The sequence below is a fragment of the Phascolarctos cinereus genome, unplaced genomic scaffold (assembly GCF_003287225.1).
Source record: "Phascolarctos cinereus isolate Bilbo 61053 unplaced genomic scaffold, phaCin_HiC Scaffold_4;HRSCAF=312, whole genome shotgun sequence".
Taxonomy (NCBI): Eukaryota; Metazoa; Chordata; class Mammalia; order Diprotodontia; family Phascolarctidae; genus Phascolarctos; species Phascolarctos cinereus.
In genome coordinates this window covers 427,376,636-427,398,303 of record NW_027555847.1, presented here as the reverse complement: position 1 = coordinate 427,398,303, position 21,668 = coordinate 427,376,636, and the positions used below count along the sequence as shown (strand labels likewise).

Genomic DNA, 21,668 nt, shown 5'->3' with positions numbered 1-21,668 from the left:
CAAGAATTTATCTACTGGATTAAATAATACAGGTACACAAATAACTACACCTACACCTATTTATAATCTTCAGAAGTTCAGGGGAGGGAAGTGATCCTGATGGGTGCTTGGGTGCTTGTGCTTGGACCCCAACTTCTCCCTAGCCTCAGAAACACTGTCCCTGACAGTTTCCCCCCAGTCCAAGGACACTGTGCAAATAAATTATACCTTCCTTAAGCTTTCTACACACACACCTCTCTCCTACATGCTTAAACTTTCTTGCCTTTCTCTCTACCTACTTATCCCTCTGATGGACTTTGAGTAAAGTCCCTTTAAAGCTGCGCATATCAAATTTCTTTCTAATTCTGACCTGACACTTCGAGGATCCTTCTCAGCTTGCCTTTTACCAATCACATGACTTAAATAATAAAATATTTTTCTCTCTTTCTCTCTCCCATCTACCCACTTCTCTGAGGCTGCTGTTATCAGGGAGGGAAAGGGGGAGAGAAAAAGAAAAAAAATGGCATTCCCGAGTACAGCTGCAGCCCTGGCTGCAAAGGGTGTCAGATTACACACACTCAAACCACACAGACAAACACAGAACAGATAACATGATAATGACAGGGAGAATCCAAAAGCTCAGAGAGACTTGTCAGAAATCCCCTATACAAATCAGACAATTTTTTCTTGGTTCTCCAGAGGCTATGGAGACCAGGCAAAAATTTCCTTAAGGTCTTGGAGAATGAGCTTTCTCCAGTTCTGTAAAAGATAACCTAAGTGCGAATCTTGAGGTGTAGAGGGAGATTGGCCCATCCTCTTTGCCCATAAGCCTTAAAAAAAAAAAAAAAAGGACTGGCTCCTGTAGTCTACTCGCCTTGACCAGCATCCTGGTGAGGGAGAAAAAAACCACAGAAGTTCCCAACAAGGCGTTCCTTGTCAAGAGGGAAATCCGCTAGAGCCTGTTGCAGGCTCGACCCAGCCCCAGCAAGCCTTCTTAGGTGCTTGAGGGGCGACCCAACTACTGGGCGAGAGGAGGGGGAAGGCTTACCTTGAGTTGAAGAAAGCTTAAGACTTCAGACTAGCCCCACGTTGGGCGCCATAAATGTTGCGGTTTAAGAGGTTGAGAAGTTGTGACCCCTCAAAGACTGAAGTACACGATGGGTGGTCTGGAATGAATTCACAGACTTAATCATTCTTTAAGTCAAGGTGGCAAAAAGTTTATTTTTATGCTTTTCAGCGGGCAAGGATTCTTAAGGATCTTGCAATCTTAAAACAGTATAGTTAAAGTTTATATTGTATAAAATATGATAAGACATGTCAAATATGCTAACTAGGTGATTCAGGGTGGGATTAGGGAGTGTTAAGGAGCGGTCAATTCTTAAAAGAACATGCACTTCTTGTACCTACTGCACAGGCGTTTTACCCAGAGTTCACTGGGAAAAGCCCACAAAGGGAGCCACATGGAGGTGTGGTTTTAGGCCTGCTGTGTCACTAACTTAACTAGAGTTAAGGGTAACTGAGAGTTGTACAGTCGCCACCAATCAATGTCTTGTTTGACAAGATAGATGTAGGGAGTATACATATGTCTTAAGTCTAGAATACAGATAATGAGAAGTCCAGGACGTAGATAATGAGGTAGGGTATAGTATAGCAGTGGGTAAGAATGTCTTTATGACCCAGTACAAAGCCAGTTCAAACTAATAATTCCTTCAGGTGCTGTTTGGAACTTCACCAGGGAAAGAGATAAGGGTCTTACTGGGGCCCACTCATGCTAGGCACAGTGTCCTTGGGCTGGGGAGAAACTGTCAGGGATAGTGTTTCTGAGGCTAGGGAGAAATTGGGGTCCAAGCACAAGCACCCAAACACAAGCACCCAAGCACCCCATCAATCCCCTCTGTCTAATGTAATTAGGGAAAATTCTGGGGAGGATGAGATATTAGATCTGAAACTTGAAGGGAAAACTGGACTTTGATAGGTAAATAGCAAAAGTAGGCATTCCAAGATAAAGAAATAGCAGGAACAAAGGTATAGAAGCTAGAAAGAGAAAACCTTTCAGAAAATGAGGTCCAGAGAATAGAGGATATCCCAATTTGGTTGGAAGATAGAATTTGTGCATGCAATCAGTCATAGTAATAGAGAAAGCTCTATATATGGAGAGATTTTTCAAGCTATTCGGGATAATTGATTAAAACTGACTAAAAATTAACTGTGACAACTTTCCAAAATGTAGTAATTAGATATTAAAAGACAAATAAGCAGGATTTTAAGCCACCTATTAAGTCAGTTTATACAAACATCTTCAATAGCACATAAGTTAAAAGGTGTTCATAACTAGTTATAACAAAAACATATATTCAAAAAGAAAAGGTTTTCATATGTTACCCTTTTCTAAGTGCAATATTTCATATGAGTGTTTTCCCTTTCCGACAGACAAATGGAAGATTTTATGTATTTACTTTATGTATTTTCCTTTAATGGTAGCAACAACAAAAATTTGAGCAAGGTGAAAGTGTCTCAAAGGTACATTAAGGACTGTAGATTACATCTGATTTTCTAGTTTATGGTGTGTGTGTGTGCTTTAAGTATTACATAGGGATGTTTTTGAGAATTTGAAATACAATAACAACAGCTGCAAATCTCTAGATAGCACAGTGTTGCAAACACAGGAAGTATTTAGATACTTCTGTGGTTTATGGTACCAATTAAATGAGGCAGAGGATAATAGGAATTATCTTATTTACATAGCCCCACATGGATAAGCTAGTTTTTGACCTACATTATCATGACATGAAAATCAATTCACTTAATCAGCTTGCTTATTTTTTTTATCAGAGTTATTTATTTTTAAATCAATTTAAAAGGGTTTTTTTTTACAACTTGGCTTTTAAATGCTTTTACTTTCTAGCCCTCATAGTCACTGCATTATATAGATTTTATCCTTCTCCTTAGCCAAATAAATCCATAACAATTAACATTTTCAGGCCACTAAGTTGTTATTTATGTCAAAACACTAGATATCATAGTAGCAAACTCCAGGCTTTTAAGCATTAATATGCTTTTCTACATTGTTATACACTTGGGAACAATTAGGACAAGAATACTGATCATTATAGATCTGTTCCCAAGATCTAGTTTACCAAATAAGATTTTTTAAAATATCATTTATCAAGTGAACTTCTACTACGGTGATAAGGACTTAAGTATGTTAAATTACTAAAAACATATTTCAAAATAGGAAATATAAAATGACCAAGGAACATAGTTTTTTATTTATTGTTAAATATGTAAAGTATATGATAATAAATCATGTGTGTACATACATGTATTTCTATTTATCTAGCTTACTTATATTGTGTGTGTGTGTGTATTTTCTAGTAGTGTCTGCGTTAACTATGTAACTGTTGTTTACATGTTTTTCCTTTGCCTGTTCTGTTCAGGTTTACCTTGGATCGTCATACTGATCTTGACAGGATTTTTAATATACACTCTGGAAATGGATCGATTTATACATCAAAGCCACTTGACCGTGAAATATCTCAATGGCACAATCTTAGTGTTATAGCAGCTGAGATCAGTAAGACTATTTATATGACTTTATTGGGAGTGGGTGGTGGTCATTATGTTAAAGATTTCTTTCAGAAATGTATCAATATGTGTATTTTACTTAAATGAGTTATGCATAAGTATATAGCAATTCATAAATATTACTTTTTTGTGTAAATGGAACTCCACGGAAAGATTCACTAGATAATGATATCCCAGGTAAGCAGTATAGTACATTGGAATAAAATAAATGCTGGATTTGGAGTCGAAAGACCTGAATTTAAATCCTGCCCTTGTCAGTTAATCACCAGTCATCCTGAGCCACATTTTCATCATCTGAAAAATGAGGGTGTGGGTAGCTGAAGACCTTTCCATCTGTGACATATGAAAGACGGTATTTTAATTTTTTTTTTTAGGTAATTGGGGTTAAGTGACTTGCCCAGGGTCACACAGCCAGTAAGTGTCAAGTGTTTGGTCTGAGGCTAGATTTGAACCCAAGTCCTCCTGACTTCAGGTCTGGTGTGCTGTCCACTGCGCCACCTAGCTGCCCCTAAAAGACCATATTTTAAAAGAATAAATCTGTACTAACTTAAGATGAAGATTTTTTTTCCTCAATAATCTTTTTTTCCACATTCTAATAAGAGCTGTCTAAAGAAGAAATTCTGTCTCTTCCAACCAAGTAGGTTACACTGTTTAGATTACACTGAATAAAAATAATCAGGCCCTAGGAAGGCAAGATTTAAAGAACACAACTGAATAAAAAATAATCAAGGTTAAATTTTTCAGGATGATAAAGGAACAATAGTTTTTTCCAACCACCTAACCACCAGTTGAAAGTGGGTTTCTTCCTAGACTTAGCTATCACACCGTGCCTACTCTTCAGATTAGTTTTAGATCAAGTAAAATTGATTTAAACCACTCTTGTTCCTCCTTCTCCAAAAATGGGGAGCAACAGCACTGTCATTGGCATAGCCAACTGGCTTCTGAGCTCTGAGACTACAGATTTAAATGGGTAAACCTCTTGTGGTTAAAAGTAAAAATACATTTATTTTAAAATCAGATTAAAAAACGATTTCATTTTAAAATCAGATTTAAAAACGATTTCATTTTAAAATCAGATTAAAAAACGATTTCATTTTAAAGAGTGTTTTTGTTGCCATCTCCAGCTGACTAGTAGCAGTTGAACTGAATGTTCTCAGTGGGAGCAAGCTAGGTCAGGTCTTCCATTCTGAACACTCTTAAATCATGTCATTTTATACACTAAATTTGATGCTGTCTTCCAATGCTCCAAAGGAGTTTTTAACTGTGTTTTCAGATTCAAAGAGTTTGAGAAAATTAATTTTGAAAACTAGTAGAAATAATTAGGGCTTTGTTTTAAAAAAAACCCCTATGCTAATTTCCTTCTTCCTCTCCTCCTCCTCCTCCTCTTCCTCCTCCTGTTCCTTCTTTTTTTCTCCTCCTCCTCCTCTTTCTCCTCCTCCTCCTCCTCTTTTCTTCTTCTTCTTCTTCTTCTTCTTCTCTTCTTCTTCTTCTTCTTCTTCTTCTTCTTCTTCTTCTTCTTCTTCTCCCTCTCTTTCACTCTTTCTCTCTGTCTCTCCATCTCTGTGTGTCTGTCTCCATCTCTCTCTCTGTCTCTGTCTCTCTCTCTCTCTCTCTCTCTCTCTCTCTCTCTCTCTCTCACACACACACTCCACACACACACACACACACACACACACACACACACACACACACACACGAATGAACTCAACTTTTTCTTTCCTGAAGTCAAATCAATCTGTAAATTAACTGTTTGAAATGCATACCTGCCAAAGTATGTGTAATCAGAATCCTATTATGCCTTATGAGGCATTGCACCTTAAGTGGAAAGGGGGAGAGGAAGAAGTAGCACAAAGGGATTGTTTTCACTTGGCCTTAAGCTCTGTGGTTTATGGTAAATATGTCATTCTCTAAAGCCCCTGAGTATGTCAAGAAGATATAGAAATACCCCACTACTAAATGTCACCCACCAGAGGCCCACAAGTTAAATTCTCTAGCATTACGTTACAGTCTATGACAAGTACTTGTACCCAGTAAACTATTTGATGCACTATATCATGACTGAGTTCCATCTTCAACTTCCTTTTTCAGAAATATCATTAAAAATGACATTTGGTGAGGCCAGGCTGAAAATTATGGCTACTTATAATGACTGAATTAACCCTGGCAGCTGGAGCAAATTAACATTTGTTGTTAGAACCAAATTAGCAGCCCCCAACACACTTCTGAGATGGATTTAACCATCATCATTGCAGTAAATTCTAAAGGTGGTGGCTATGTTTAAGGGAATCTATTTGCTGGATCCAGATACTTATAATGAATTCTAACCTAAAAAGAAAGAAACAGTATATTGCAAAAAATGCTAAACATCTATATATTTTGGATAATTACCTTGAGTTTCCTCTTTGTTTAGCTCTGAAGACAGAGCCCTAGGATTCTTCTGGAGTGTAAGGAATGTTTCCTGTGTTAATATTGATCATTGAAGCAAAGGTTTAAAACCTTATTTTTCCCCACTTTTCTTCTGTCTTGGAAGACAACGAGAAGAGTTAACCTGGCTTCAGTGCACTGCCTCAAGTTGTTTCCCTGCAGCAATTTGTTTTGTACAAATGTAGCAGGGCCTATTACAAAGTGAAACATAGTGAAAGTCTTAAACCAGAATTCTGATTTACGCAGAATATCTGAGCTCTCAGACTGCCTCTGCCATTTACTAGCTGTATGACTCCTACAGCCTCAGTTTCTTCATTAATAAAATGAAGTTAATAATACAAATACTCCTTTTCCAGAAACATCATTGAAAGTGTCATTTGGTGAGGTCAGGCTGAAAATTACAATTATGTATTATGACAAAATGAACTCTATTTGCTAGAGCAAATTAAGTGCCTCTCTCAGGGATATTATGAGTAAACTGTAAAAAGTAACAGAAATTTGAAGTATTTTGGTTACCAGATATAATATAAGTATGAAATAAACATAGAAGATAGGGAAGCTAGGGGAGATTTAGAGACCATTTAGAGAGTAGTCCAGACTCTTATTTTCGACATGAAGAAACTGAGATGCTGAATTCTGAATAAGTAAATTAAGTCGTAGTATGTTTTTCAGCATATCTATTTCTGTGAATTAATTAACAGTTTGAAGACTCCAATGACAAAAAACTGAAGCAGCTTTAAGTCCCATTTTCATACAAAGAAGGAATGTGGGAAACAAGCATTTATTCAGTGCTTACTATGTACCAACCAGAAGCTGTGCTATGCAATTTTACAGGTTGTAACACAGGAGACACTGACTATACCAATTGTTGGGTGAGAGGCAGTGGAGGAGCTTTCGGGCTCCATCTTCTAGCAGGTTCACTCTTGATCTGGGCAGCCAGAAGGACGGGAATGGAGATCTAAAGAAGGGTTAAATAATTAATTTATTCTTCTTAAGTGGGCTGCTGACAATGAGAGCACCAACTCCTACAGCTTCCTACAACTCCTGCAGCCTTCCTCATGGGAGGAGGCAAGAATACACAAAGTAGGAGCTCCAACTCCTATCATATTCCCCTAAATCTCAATGGGCTCCAGTTGAGGGAAGCACAGCATTGATGGGGGCAGGTCAAAGCATGGACAGCTTTCAGCTGCCACAATCCCCAAATCCCCACTCACTGACCAGTGCTCACTTGATTTATAGGGGAGCACACAAAGCAGGCAATTTGCCAGCAACAGCCTCACAAGTTTACATTATCTTTAACAATATCATGATGAATCAGCATAGCACAAGCACAGTTTGCTGTTTACAAAATAACTCAAATGTTTACATTATCTCATCTTTATATCTCACTGTGCAGTTGTAATAGCAATTGTTTACAATGTGAAATCCTGGGAACTAGTAGATTGTTATGGCCATGGATCCTGGAAACTAGTATCTAGGCTCCTGGGAATTATTATCTGAAAAAGGAATAACAAAATCTACCTTACATACACAGGTATTATTTTATTTGCTATTATGATCTCCATTTTACAGTTGAAGAAACTGAGGCAGTTAGAAATTAAGGTCATAGCTTAAGTGTAGTAGGATTTGAACGTAGGTTTTTCTGACTTTATGTCCAATATTCTATTCTCCTAGATATGAAGGCTGCGGGGGGGGGGGAATTCCTCTGCTTCTCTTGTAATTATTTGTGGTAAAGAGTAAACCTGCTACCAATAGAACAATTATCCTTACATTAAGATTTTAGAAAGTGACTATCATTATACATATTAAAAAAAAGAAGGAGAAGGAGGAGGAGGAGGAAGAAGAGGAGGAGGAGTTGGAGGAGGAGAATAAGAGAATCTATGGAAGAGATGCCGGAGAATGTAGAAGGGATGTGTGTGCAGGTGTCTCTCTCAGATTCTTCATCTGAGTTTTCTGTTAAGCATGATACTCCTTCATTGCAAGATGATGTTTGAGCATAGCTATGGCAGAGGGAAAGACAGTCTCATCTCCTTATTCTTCTGTACATAGTTTTCAGACCCACCCACATGCCTTTTGCACATAACTGTATAGGATGATAAATGGAGCAATACAGAAGCATCTATTGTGTGCAGAGCATATCCTCCAAGTCCTGTATGAAAATGGAAAGTTTAAATGCAGTCTAAATCTCTCTTTTCAAGGATATTAAAGTCCTGGTAACTGTGGAGCAGAGGTGAAGATGAAGGCCATACAGGAAGAGAAGATCCAAAATATTTTGTGTTAGAATAGTGGAGCCACAAGTGTGAAAGCTATGGACCAGCTGAGATTTGAGCCAGGTCTTGAAAAAGATGGTGAATATGAACTGGTAGAGAGGAAATATTAAATCATGAAATCACAGTATTATAGTTTTAGAATTTGATAGTACTGAAAAGGGGAGGAATCTGGGATCCAGTGAAGCTGACTGACTTGTCTAAGGTCACACAACTACTAAATGGAAGATTTGGGATCTTAGACTCAGAACAATTTTCCTTGATAAATCAAATTCAAACCACTCCCCTCTCCCTACTCTTACCCTTGCAAATACCTACTCAGCTATTTAGTCCTGGGTAATAACATCAGACCATGCATGTTTAAAAGCTTGATGATTTTATTATTTTGGTAAAAATATACCTCTTTAAGAGATAGCAGGGCAAAATGTATAAAGAGCTGACCTTGAAGGCTGTAAGCACTGAGTCCTGCCCTTGACACATACTGGCAGGGCTTCTGTGTGCAAGGTACTTAACTACTCAGTGCTCTCAGCAAATGTCTAAGGGTATAATTTTCAGAGAAGGTGCCTTTCTTCATTGAAAGAGGGAGTTTCTCATCTAGGAATTCTATATACCAGTGGCATCCCAGCTCCTGGCCCTATCACTGTACTTCTTTGAAGAGGAGGAGTAGGTAATAGGTAAGAACAATGTAATTCCAGCTATTAACAACTATAATAGTAAAAATAACATTTTCACTGCTATAGGTAGGGTTTTAGAATACCATATCAAGAATATCATCTGCAGCAGTGGGGAACCTGTGGCCTCAAAGCCGCATGTGACCCTCTGAGTCCTCACTTGGAGCCCTTTGACTGAATCCAAACTTCACAGAACAAATGAGTTGCCTCGAGGCTACAGGTTCTCCACCCCTCATCTAGAGGGTCATAGATTCAGAACTGAATGAGTTTAGAAGGAAAGTTCTTCGCGGTGGAAAGCACACTGACTTTAAAGTCAGAAGAACTGGGTTCAAATGCTGCCTCTAACAATTATTGCCTGTGTTAAAAAAGGTGAGTCACTAAACCTCCCTAGACCTCAGTTAACCTCATCTTTAAAATTGGAGATTAAACTAGGTAATCTCTAACATTACTTTTAGATCTATGATCCTAAATCACCTAGCCTTGTCTTCTTATTTTACAAATGAATTTCAGAGAATTGAAGTGATTTGCTCAAGGTCCTACAGTTAGTAAGTTGCATAGCCTTCATGCAAACCCAGGTACTTTCTTTCCAAATACACGGTATCACAGAAGTCTTAGAGTAGTTTCAAACTTTAATATCTTAAAACTGCACTAAGACTTCTGGGACACTCTGTAGAGTACATTTCCTATACTACATCTTGTTGCCTCTCTATGACTAATTCTTAAAATAAGAGGATGTTTAGATAACTAATGCCTAAAATAAACACTATACATATTCTATTTGGGTTTTCACATTTATGTGCTGTCTTCTAAGTAAGCTAATAAACAATGTATGCCCACCATATAAAAGCTGAGATATTTTCCATAGTTATTTAAATGTTTTCCAGTTTTCCAGAAGAATAATATGAGCCCCAAAATAATCGAAATCATTGCTATTTAATTATTATAACATACTATTTAGTGTTATATTTTATTGTATTATAATAGAACAGAAATAATGTTTATTTACTTTAGAGCATTCTGATTTTCACTTGATAGAAAAATAAAGGAAAAAACTTAATTCTTGGACAAGTGATGTTCCCCTGCATTATAGCTAGTGCTGACACACTCCTATCAGTGTCTATATATTTCTGTTGGTAGCAAATCAAGGGTTTTTTTTTTCCCCTTCTCCTAGACAACCCAAAAGAGACAACTCGTGTAGCAGTTTTTGTCAGAATTTTGGATGTCAATGACAATGCTCCACAGTTTGCTGTGTTCTATGATACCTTTGTATGTGAGAATGCAAGACCTGGACAAGTAAGTGTCTCTGAAATCTAACAACATAATAATTTTTTTTTAACTTTTTAAAATAAAAATAATACCTTATTAATGGGAACATTCAGAGGGGAATAAGGGAGAGCGTGGAAGGAGAGTAAAAGACATACAGAAAGACTAGAGACAGAGTGAGAAAAAGATTTGTAAGGATTATGATAGGATCCTTAATTCCTTTTTAATGATTCTTAAAGTCTTGTAGAAGTTGTAGCTGCTTGCCACCACAAGGCAGTGAGTGGGTAGGTAAAAGCAATTTCCAAACTCTTTGAAAAGCAAAAGAAAATCCTTCTGCTTTTTCAGATAAATATAGAAAACCACTAGACGAAGAGGGTAAGTGAAAGCAGTGGAAGACACAGAGAGAATTAAAGGATAGGAACAGATCCAAAGGGATAGAAAGAGATTCATTCAATTCCAGGATATAGAAATGGAATTAAAATATGGCTATGTGGTAGTAAAAGAGGAATCAAACCTTAGATACATGCATTAAATTTCAGAATTATCACAACATGAAATTATCTAATGACACATTTCTTTATAAAGCTCTCCCTGAATCAGCTTTATGTATTTACTCCTAAAACCTTTGCTTCAGTAGATTCATTTTGTTGTTTGAAAAGACTGAGTGTATGAATCTGAATGAAATACTCTTAATTGGTTTCAGCAGTATCTTCATAGAAGGAAGCAGAATGTTATAAATAATAATTGGGAATCAAATTTTTTTTTTGAAGAAAGAGAACCCATCACAGACCCACATTATGTTTTGACATCATTTCATGGTCTTTATAACCATCAATGTCACTATTACATTTTTATGCAAATTACATTACCGTATCTCGCAAATTCTTCCCATTAAATAATCAAACAAATTCAACAGTGCATATACAGTTTTTGAAGTGGTAAATTTGTGTCAACTGGATTTTATTTTTCATTTCAAATGCTATGGAAAACTGGAGCTCAGCATATTTATACGCCTTGTTTGGTTAATGTTGCACTGAAATCCAGAATACTATACTTAGGTTATTTTAATGACCTATAAGTCTTGTTAATATTTCTGTTTTACCTCTTGAAGTTGTTACCCAGCCACATGTTTATTCTTTGCCTATGGTCACTCTATTCCAGTTGACCATCCCCAAATAGGGTGATTCAAAAATTTAAACCTGTATTTAAGTTGTTTGTCTTTTACATTTTCCTAGATTTATAGGCACAATATATCTATAAAGTAAATTTCTTATGTATTTGCTTGGAAAATCTCAGTTTGATAATAATAATAGTAATAGCTACCATTTATAAAGTTCTTTAAGATTTGGAAAACACATTACAAATATCTCATTTTATATTCATAACTACACTGTGAGCTAGGTGCTATTTTAGCTCCATTTTGCAGTAGAGGAAATGGCATCATAAAAGTTAAGCAACTTGCCCAGAGTCACACAGCTAGTAAAAATCTAAAGTAGTATTTGAACTCAGATTTTTATAACTCTTAAATTTGACACTCTGTCCATGGTGCCACTTAGTTCACTAATGACAATAACAGACCCTGTTCACATATCCCTAGGAACCAGATTATGCTCTACCTGAAAGGTACAAAAAGCTATTAAAACAAAAGTTAGTCATTCACAAGGATTTCGTAAACACTTATTCTGTGTCAGGTATTGTGCCAAGTATTTGAGATTCCAAAGCAAAACAAAACAAAAAAACCCTTCACACACTAATGAATGTTCTTTCTCTTCAAGGATCATTTCCAAAGAGAAAACACGCAAATAACTAGGTATAAACACATACACATGTATGCATGTGGGCATATGTATACATAGTTACATACATATGTAAACATGCACTTTATATACAGCAAGCTACATGTGTAAACATATATGTATATATGCACACATATATATATATACATATATGTGTGTATTGTTTTATGTAGTTTGCAAGGTTTGCAAAAGATATGTGTATATATTTATGTATATATGTATGTAATCTACCTATTTAGTTAGTAAATCAAAGGTAATCTCTGGGGGAATGTACTAGCAGTGAGGTGGAAGGTAGACAGGGAAAGGGTTCTTGAAGACTACGTAATCTGAACTCTTTTAAAGGAAGCCAGGGAATCTGGGAGTTAGAGATGAGGAAAGTGGGTATTTCAGGCATCAGTGCTTCAATTTAACAGTCAGGAGATGGGGTGTTATGTGAGAGAAAATGGCAAGTAGAGACTGTATAGGAGAGTAATATGTAAGATAATGAATGAAGTAGGAAGTTTTCTGGTTAAAAAAGGTTTTAAATGCCTAGAAGAACATTTGATATTTGATCCTGGAGGTAATAGAGAGTTACTGTAGTTTATTTAGTAGTCAGGGCAATGACATGGTCATAACTTTGCTTTAGGAAAACTACTTTGGCAGTTGAATGGAACATTGATTGAAGTGAGGAGAGTATTGAAGGAGACAGACCAATTATAAATTAGTTGAAATAGTCTAGGCAAGAGACAATGAAGACTTCTATTGAGTGGAGATAAGAAGAAAAATATGAGTAATGATGTGAAAAGTAGAAACCACAAGAATTTACAACAGAATAAAACATATGGTAGTGAGCACAAATGAGAAATAGAAAAAGGATGACACCTAGGTTGTGAGTCTAGGTGACTGGCAGGATGATGGTACCCTTGGCAGTAATAGGAAAGATAGAAAAAGAGAAGGAATTGGTAGGGAGTGGTGGAGGCAAGAGACAATGAATTCTATTTTGAATATGTTGAATTTTCAATACCTGAAAACATACATTATGAAATGTCAAAAAGGCCTTGCCAATACACAACTAGTGTTCTAGTATTTAGAAGAAAGATGAAGGCTGGATAAATTGATCAGGGAACAATCTACCTAAAGATGATAATTAAACCTGCTGGAGCTGATGAAATTATCAAGCAAGATAGTACATATGGAAAAGAGAAGTGGTGCCAAGACAGATCCTTGAGAGAAGTTGACATTTAGTCAGCACAATGTGGGTGAAGATCTGGCAAAGGAGACTAAAAAAGGAGCAGTAAAATAGGAAGAAGGAGAAAAAGTAGTAACTAGTGTCATGAAAAACCTAAAGAGAAAAGGTTTTCCATGAAGAGAGAATGAGTAATAGTGTCAAAATCTTCAGAGGTCAAGAAAGATGAGGCTTGAGAAAAGATTTGACCATTTAAAAGATGATTGGTAACTACAGACAGAGTAATTTCAATTGAATAATGAAGTTAGAATATTTGTACATATTTATAATGCTGTTAATTTGTGCAATTTCATAAAGAAAGACAAATGCTTTAAAATGGAGAATTTTAATTAATATATTTGCAATGGCTATTACTCAGTTGAAACCTATTGTGCTAAGAATGACATATTGGTTTGAAATCATAATTGGTCTGTAAGCCTTTCAATGAAAGTATAATACAAATTTAACTAAAATAATTCTACCTTGAACTTTTATATTAAGTAGTTTTGATTACTTATTGGATTTCCATATAGGATAATATTGCTGTTTCATAAGCTGATCATTACTTTCTAGTAACTGTAATAGTGGTGGTTACTAAAAAGTGGTAATAGAGGCATAAAATAGGGAGATAAATGTTCACCTGAGGTTTTTGCCCATGTCCTGAAGGACATACTTTGTAGATTCTAAATAGAACAAATCCATGCAGAGATAAGGTTCTTTGAATCCTTTTACTTGCTGATGACATTGCTCTGATTGCATTGATTTTTTAGGACACCACATAGTTTTTTTTAAATGAGCATTGTTAAAAACCAAAGGAAACAACCTTAACCATTCAGATGGGAGAGGGAGTGTAGAGGGGGAAAAAAAGTTATCATCCAGATTTTGACATGAGAACAGAATTGTTCCAACAGTACATACATCTCAGATAGTTCTTGCAGATGGACAGCGAGTTTGGCCCAGAATTGAATAGGAGACAGAGACTAGATTGAATCACATCCAGGAAATTGACTAGTGCTTTCAATTATCCTAACCTACTTGCTGCTGTATAGTTAACAGTTGTCCTTTTAACATCAATATTCTTTAGTTTATACTATCTGGCTGCAAATCATGGAAAACTGTACAGCCAAAAGCACATGCATTTCAAGTGACCAAATGGGCAATGAAACACACACACACACACACACACACACACACACACACACACAGAGTTACCCCGATGGATATAAAGTAGACTGAAACATCTTTTTCACTGAAGACTTCCAAAAGACATCATCCAAGACATATTATTAGAGAAAAAATGGCCAAAAAGCAAAGATGGGAGATCAAAATTTAGGTGTTTAATTTGCTTGTTGGAATATTTGAATTATTACAAGAACCAAAGGAAAACCTTACTTCAGATTAATTCAGCAAACATTTATTCAGCATCTATTTGCTAGGTCTAGTAATACAAATTTAACAAAAAGTAGCTCGATGCCCAGACAGCTTGATTTATACTTGATGTATAGAAAAGGCAGGAGACATTCAATGGTGTAATGGGCAGCCTTATAGGTGTTTCAGGGTTTCCCCTCCCTTGAGGTCTTCATGTCAAGGCTGGGTGGCTGCTTGGTGGTATATTTTAAAGTAGATTTGTATTCAAGTTCATGTAAAATGACTGTAGTTGGACTTGAGTTGTCTTTTAAGTATGAGCCAGCTCTGCCTTTTGAGGGGCCACATGAACTTCTTGAATTATTGAAAGCTAAGATCTCATCTGCACCATCAATTGTGATTTAGAATTTTAATTTTACAAATGGTTTTAACTATCTGATCAGGACTTTACTATCTATATGGTAAACTTGATTTGTTTGACTTCATATTTGTTTTTCTCCTTATCTTTTAAATTATCTGTATTTCATTTAAATTTAAAATACCTATATTTATTTTGAATATAACTCACAGTTATAAAATTCATTTTTGTATTATTACTTTTGCCACTTTTTCTCACCTTTGTATCAAGACCATTTGCCTACTACCAGCTCCTTTTTATAGTTTGAATAAGCTTTTCCACCTAATTAAATCTGATTTTCTAATTAGTTTTTCAAAGTATATGTGGAGAGCAAGTGATAATCTTCATTTTAATCAGTGTGGAGATCTTGGCATATAAACTCCCTCTACTGATGGAGATTAAGCAACTTGTCTATAATTTACAATCTTTGAAATTTGACTAGAAAATGATAGCATAGTATGGATAGATAGATCTCCATCCTAAGAATCAGGAAGCCTTTACTTCAAATCTTGTCTCTGACACATGCTATCCATGTTATCCTGCATAGGTCACTTAATTTTTCACTGCCACAGGCAACTCTCTAAGACTATACTGAAGAGAAAATGCAAAACTGAAATAGTACAAGGGGCCTCTTTCTTGGGAGCTCCCTAAACCAACAAAACTATAGGCCCAAAAATAGTTGCCTGAGAACCTGAGGATTTAAGTGATTTCCTCACAGTCACACAGCTAGTATATGTGAATGTAAAGATTTAAACCTAGGTCTCTTGACTTCACAAGTCTTCTACCCTCTATGCTATGGGGCCTCTCTTTGTGCAGATACTGTTAATAGTTATATCCCATGAAATGAATGCTAAATACAATACCTTTATTATGTGTTTTCTGGCCCATCTGTATATAATTATTGCTAATGGTTTACAGCCTGTTAGAGAGATGTGTTTCTTCTTTGTCTTTCGAGGAATGTACCTTTTAAAAACTTCATTGAAAATCATCCTGCTCCCTTGAAGTCATAAAATATCAGTAGGAAAATGTTGGTGTTGACAAAATAGTCTTTTGTATCAAGAAGCAGCATGAAAGTGCTATACACCTTAGATGAGAGCTTTTAAAGTAGTTTTCCACACAGTCATTTGTTTTTGTTTTTTAATCAACAAAGAAAGGATACAGTAGGATCTCACATTTTTTATACCTCTCAATCTTGTGACTGTGAATATGCAATCTGTTATAGAGAATCATCTACCAAAGCCTAGCTATTCTCCTCTCATCGTTTTGTTATTTTTTTCCTTAAAGGAAAATCCCAACATTTGCAGACCATTCTTTCAAAGGCTTTCTTAATGCAAGAAAGCAGACCTTTGACTAAAGTCCTATTCCAATAGCTCTTTGTAGCATTGTAGTAAACCTGAGTCCTTGAAGGCTTTGCAAGGAGAACTGAAGCTATACTAAGTTCTACCAAATTGGGAAGATTAAGTGTAGACTTATCAGCTTGATGTTAAAAGTTAAGCCCTGATTCAAACTACATTCAGAGGGTCTCATCACCAAATTGTCCACAGAATAATGAATATCTTATCCCCAGAAATGTCTAAATTCTAGAGAGGCTGTGACCTGTGCTGTCTGAGGTAATATTAAAGCCAAATACATTACAGGTCTTTGAAATATTGTCATAAGAAAGTAAGCATGCTAATTTTGGATTTCTTTTCTATTGCTTAATTTTGGTCTTGATAATGTCTTTGAACTTTTCCATTCCTTTAGAATCTGTTCTTCTTTGAGAGATCTTTAAGGATAATTTCTGGAATAAATTTTGAATATACTACAGCACAGATATCCTCTGGATTTGTTTAGTGACAGATGCTTTTGTCAATTAATGTTTAAGTACAATTTTCACTCCTTAATTTGTGACTTACAAGAGAATATTCTTGTTGATGAGCTTAATGATGTATGGATTATTTAAATAAAAGGATGGGTTTTTTAAAAGTTTTTTTAATCAGCAAACAAAAGATAAAGTAAGATCTGAAATTATTTATACCTCTTAATAAATTGTGTGATTGATAAAATGCAATCTGTTTTAAGAAATCATCTACCAAAACCTAGATGTTCCTCTCTCATCTCTTCTTAAAGAATAGCCCCTATGGATAAACATAATTTGAAAATTTGAAAGGATAAATGTACTTTGAAAGTACTAAATGTTCTCTTGTGAATATTTTGAGTGGAATGATATTTAATGCAGAATAATAGAAATAGCATTGTTAATGTTTTAAATTAAATATCATATTATACACACATGCACTATTTTAACTGTGAATGTTTCCCTGAAGGTAAAAATTTTGAAAGATAATGTCTATAATGTTTACCCATCTGGTCAATTTATTTTGGAATATTTAAATGTATATGTGATCTCAACATAGATATTCTCTCCAAAGATGCAGAATTTGAGAGTTGAGAGAGACATCAATAGTCATATAGCTCAAGTCATACGTATAAGGAATCCCTAATATAACAAAATCAATAAATGGCCAACAGCTTTAGCTTGAAGATTTTCAAGAGAAGGAACTTATTACCTTTTGAGGCAGATCATTTTAATTCACCATTGCCTGCCTAATCCTGTGTGACTCTCATATTCTTCCACAAGTTAACAACAAAGCATCTATTCAAGATAATGGGGCTCTTCTCCTAGTTCTCTTGATATTTTGAGGATACCAAGAAAGCATATGGAAACCTGACTTTCATTACATACCCAATCCATCTTTTTTATTGTACATATTTGATGACATTTTTTTCTTTGCTCCTCTTTTATGATGTCTTGTTTATACTATATTTAACTGCTCATCCTCCTCTCCTGAGCCTTAACCAAGTGGCTTTCCATCAATTCAGTCACTTGACTACAAAAGCAAACAACTTGTTTAAACATTTACCTGAATCAAATTTAAAATTAATGAATATTTATCAGCATGAAGATGATCTGAACTTTTAGTGAATTTACAATAACCTCTGGTGAAATGCCAGAAACTGGCCTTAACACAAAATGACTGACTGGTTCATTTTTTAAGATTTTTAAAAATAGAAATGAGGGATTTATCAAATTCACTAATTAATTTTGTCTAAATATTTGAATATGGTCTCTGTTTCTCCACTCCTCCTTTCAGTTTAATTATGTTGAATATATAAATGTTTCTCTGTATGTGTGTCTTTCATGTTAATAAAATTTCCATGATAAAGTTTAGAGACTTGTGGACAACATACATTTTTATAATGAGCATAGATTGAGGATTTCATTGTTTAGATTGCAGATATACTTTCATCTCCCCTATCTACTAATCAATCCTTAAGACACCATTCTGCTCTCCTTTACAATAAGAAAGTAAATACTTTTCAAAATTTCTTAGTCTTTTTTTTTCACAATCACCAAACATATCTCTCCTGTATTTTATGGCCAAAGTAATTAAGAAGTCCATTTGTAAAAGGTACCTCCTCTTCCTCTCCTCTTCCTCTCTTCTTAACTCTCTACAATCTAACTTCTGATCTCATTATTGAACTGAAACTGCTCTCCAAAGTTACCAGTGATCTCATAACTCTCAAATCTAATGGTCTTTTTTTCAATTTCTGCCCTTCTTGAACTCTGCAGCTTTGCTCTTGTTGATTACCTTCCTCTCCGTGACAATATTTTCTGTCTAGGCTCTCATGACACTGCTCTCTCCTCATTTTCCTCCCACCTATCTGTCTAATCCTCAGGTTCCTTTGCTCTATCTTCATCCAGGTTAAACCTGCTAACCATGGATGTCCTGAGCCTTCTTCTACTTTCCCTCTATGTTTTCACTTAATGATATCTTTAGCCCCCGTGGATTCAATTTTCACCTTTATGTTGATGATCCTCAAGTTTATTTATCTAATCTAACCTGCTCTTCTGACTTCACTTCCTCATCTTTAACTTCCTAGTGGACATCTCAAACTAGATGTCCTATAGAAATCATAAACTCAACACATCCATAATTGAACTCATAATGCCGCCCCCCAAAAAGCTCCCCTATTCGAAACTTCCATATGATTACTAAAAGTACTACCACCCAATGAGTTACCAGGCTCACAACCTAGGTGTCATCCTTGAATCTTTACTCTCTCTTCTGCTATATCTAATCTGTTTCCAAAGTCTCTTAATTTTACCTTTGTAATATCTCTTGAATGTCTCCTTCTCACCAGCACATTGCTATCATCTTTATGTAGGCCCTCATCACCTCAAACCTGGACTGTTGCTATAGCCTGCAGGTTGATCTCCTTGGCACAAGCTTCTCACCATTCTAATCCATCCTCCACTCAGCTGTCAGTTATCTTCCTAAAGTGTGGGTCTGACTATGTTACCCTCCTATCCTATAAATGCCATTGGCCTCCAATACCTCAGGCTCAAATATAAAATCAACTGATGTTTGAAGGGCTTCGCAAACTTACCCAACACCCCCAAATTTCCAGTCTTCTTACATCTTATACCCTCTCCCCAACACCACCCCACCCCCAAGTAGTCTTTAATCCAGTAACACTGGCTTCTTTGTTATTTCTCAAAATACACAGCATCTCTGACTCCAGACATTTTCACTGGCAATCCCTCATGTATGGAATACTCTCCTCCTTTCTCTCCCATTCTCTTACCTCCTGGCTTCCCTGCCTTCCTCCAAGTCTGAGTTAAAGCACTATCTTCTACAGTAAGCCTTTCCTAATCCCTCTTAATTCTATTACTTTCCCCCCATTGTTAATTTCCTATTTATCCTATTTATAGTTTATTTGTACCTACTTACTTGCTTGTTGTCCTTTCCATTAGATTGTGAGCTCCCTGAGGGCAAATACTATTTTTTTTTGCCTTTCATTGTATCCCTAGCAATAAACACAGTGTCTGGCTCAAAGGAAAGCTTAATTAAGGTTTATTCACTAAAGGACTATTTTTCTAGAGCTATGTAAGAAAATATGTAAAATAAAATCCTAGCCACAGATGACATAACTAAAGTCCTTGCCTCCAACTACAAAAATCACTGCTAAGGTAAACAAAAATGGATGTTTCTAGCTTATTAAAATATAAAAAATATCACATTAAAATATAAGTTTAAGCAATATTGATTGATTGACCTACAGCTAGAAACTTGAATCTATGCCAATATATAAAAAAGAAAACAAATCTAGTGTTACTGAATAAATTACGGTGAGGGAAGGTGCAGACTCAAGGGGAGTGTGAAGTTTCCAGTTACCTGCATGGCAGCAGCAATTTTAATGTGTATTTTATTTTCTCTGCAGCTGATACAGACTATCAGTGCGGTGGATAAAGATGATCCCGTAGGTGGACAGAAATTTTTCTTCAGTCTAGCTGCTGTCAACCCAAACTTCACAGTCCAGGATAATGAAGGTATATTTCAGATCTGACATTATAATGAATTTCCTTTAAAGGATTACTTACCAAATTTATGATATATCACAAATAGTTTAAAAAACCCCAAGGAAGTTGATATTCTAATAATATTATAAATTGTATTGAATGGTTTAATGAGCTGTGAATTCTTTAACATTTTTAATACTCAATAACACCTTCAAATACTGAAGATTCAACAACCTTTGCTCCCCACCAAACACACACACATCAAATCTCTTTACATAAAGGTATGTAAGTGATAAAAATAACTGGGGAAATAAAAAGAAGAAAAAATTACTCTGAAAGTGATATGATTGGTTGGTTCATTGCCCTGAATAGAAGAAGCTTCTAGTTAGCTGACAAAGGTTATCAAAGTTGAGCTCTAACTATACTACATATTTTAAGTGCATATAACATAGAAAAAAAAAGTAGAGTCAAGGAATAAAAAGGAAATAGGTGAATAGGAAAGAGAGAAAAACAGCATAAATAGCATAAAATAGAAATAGCAATGGGGATAGAGAGAAGCAATCCTACAGAAAATAATAAGAAATAACATTTGAGAGTAGAGATATATGTAAGGCAAGAGAGAGAAGAAACATTACTTAGAAGAGCAAAACAGATTGAGCAGCCCTGCACACGTACAACTTGATAGCCCCTGAAGCTATTTTAGACTGGGACAGCAATTTATCTCCACGATGATTATCTTTTGTCATCAAAAAAAAGTTAAGTGCCCAGTATATTTTGTATGCAAAGATAGGGAAGTGTGTGATATATTTTAGAGAGAGCACTATCAAAAATATGTGTTTTAAATTTTGGGACTTAAAGGTTAGAATGTAAATTACTTGGAAAATGAATTCATCTGGAACACCTTCCCTATGCATTCAGGATAACTAAGGTAGTATAGCAGCTAATTCTCTCTGTGTGTATTTTTTGTTTTTAATTTACATAGAAGCATTTCAAATGAATAATATTACAGTAAAGGTGGTTTTCATTATTCAATAAGCATTCAAATATTTATTTATTTTGTGATAAGTCTTGAAGAAATATATAAAGATTAGATACTGTTATTTCAATGAATTTATAATCTAGCTGGGGGAATTTTAAGGCATATGAACAAATAATTATTATGAAGGGAAGTATATTACCAGTATAATAAGGAAATCACAAAAATAACAAGCATTAAGGGAAATAATTCTAGTTGGCATGAGAAGAGAAAGTTTAATGCAAGAAAAGTGAGACAGGAGAGTTCATGTTATGTAAAATCAATACTCAGGGTTTAGCTCACTTTAGTCTCAAGTACAGGAGATGTGCAGGAAAGTAGTGGGTGATAAACCTGGAAG

General features: G+C 35.5%; 1 protein-coding gene across 1 annotated transcript in view; it reads left to right on the top strand.

Moving 5' to 3' along the window:
• The window catches only part of CDH10 (cadherin 10), a 266,340-nt gene that overhangs the window by 233,495 nt on the left and 11,177 nt on the right, over nucleotides 1-21,668 (top strand). Inside the window, exons 8-10 of the mRNA XM_021000532.2 lie at nucleotides 3,417-3,553; nucleotides 10,098-10,219; nucleotides 20,217-20,325. Coding sequence (XP_020856191.1) covers nucleotides 3,417-3,553; nucleotides 10,098-10,219; nucleotides 20,217-20,325 — 368 coding nt within the window. The remainder of the gene's footprint in view (nucleotides 1-3,416; nucleotides 3,554-10,097; nucleotides 10,220-20,216; nucleotides 20,326-21,668) is intronic.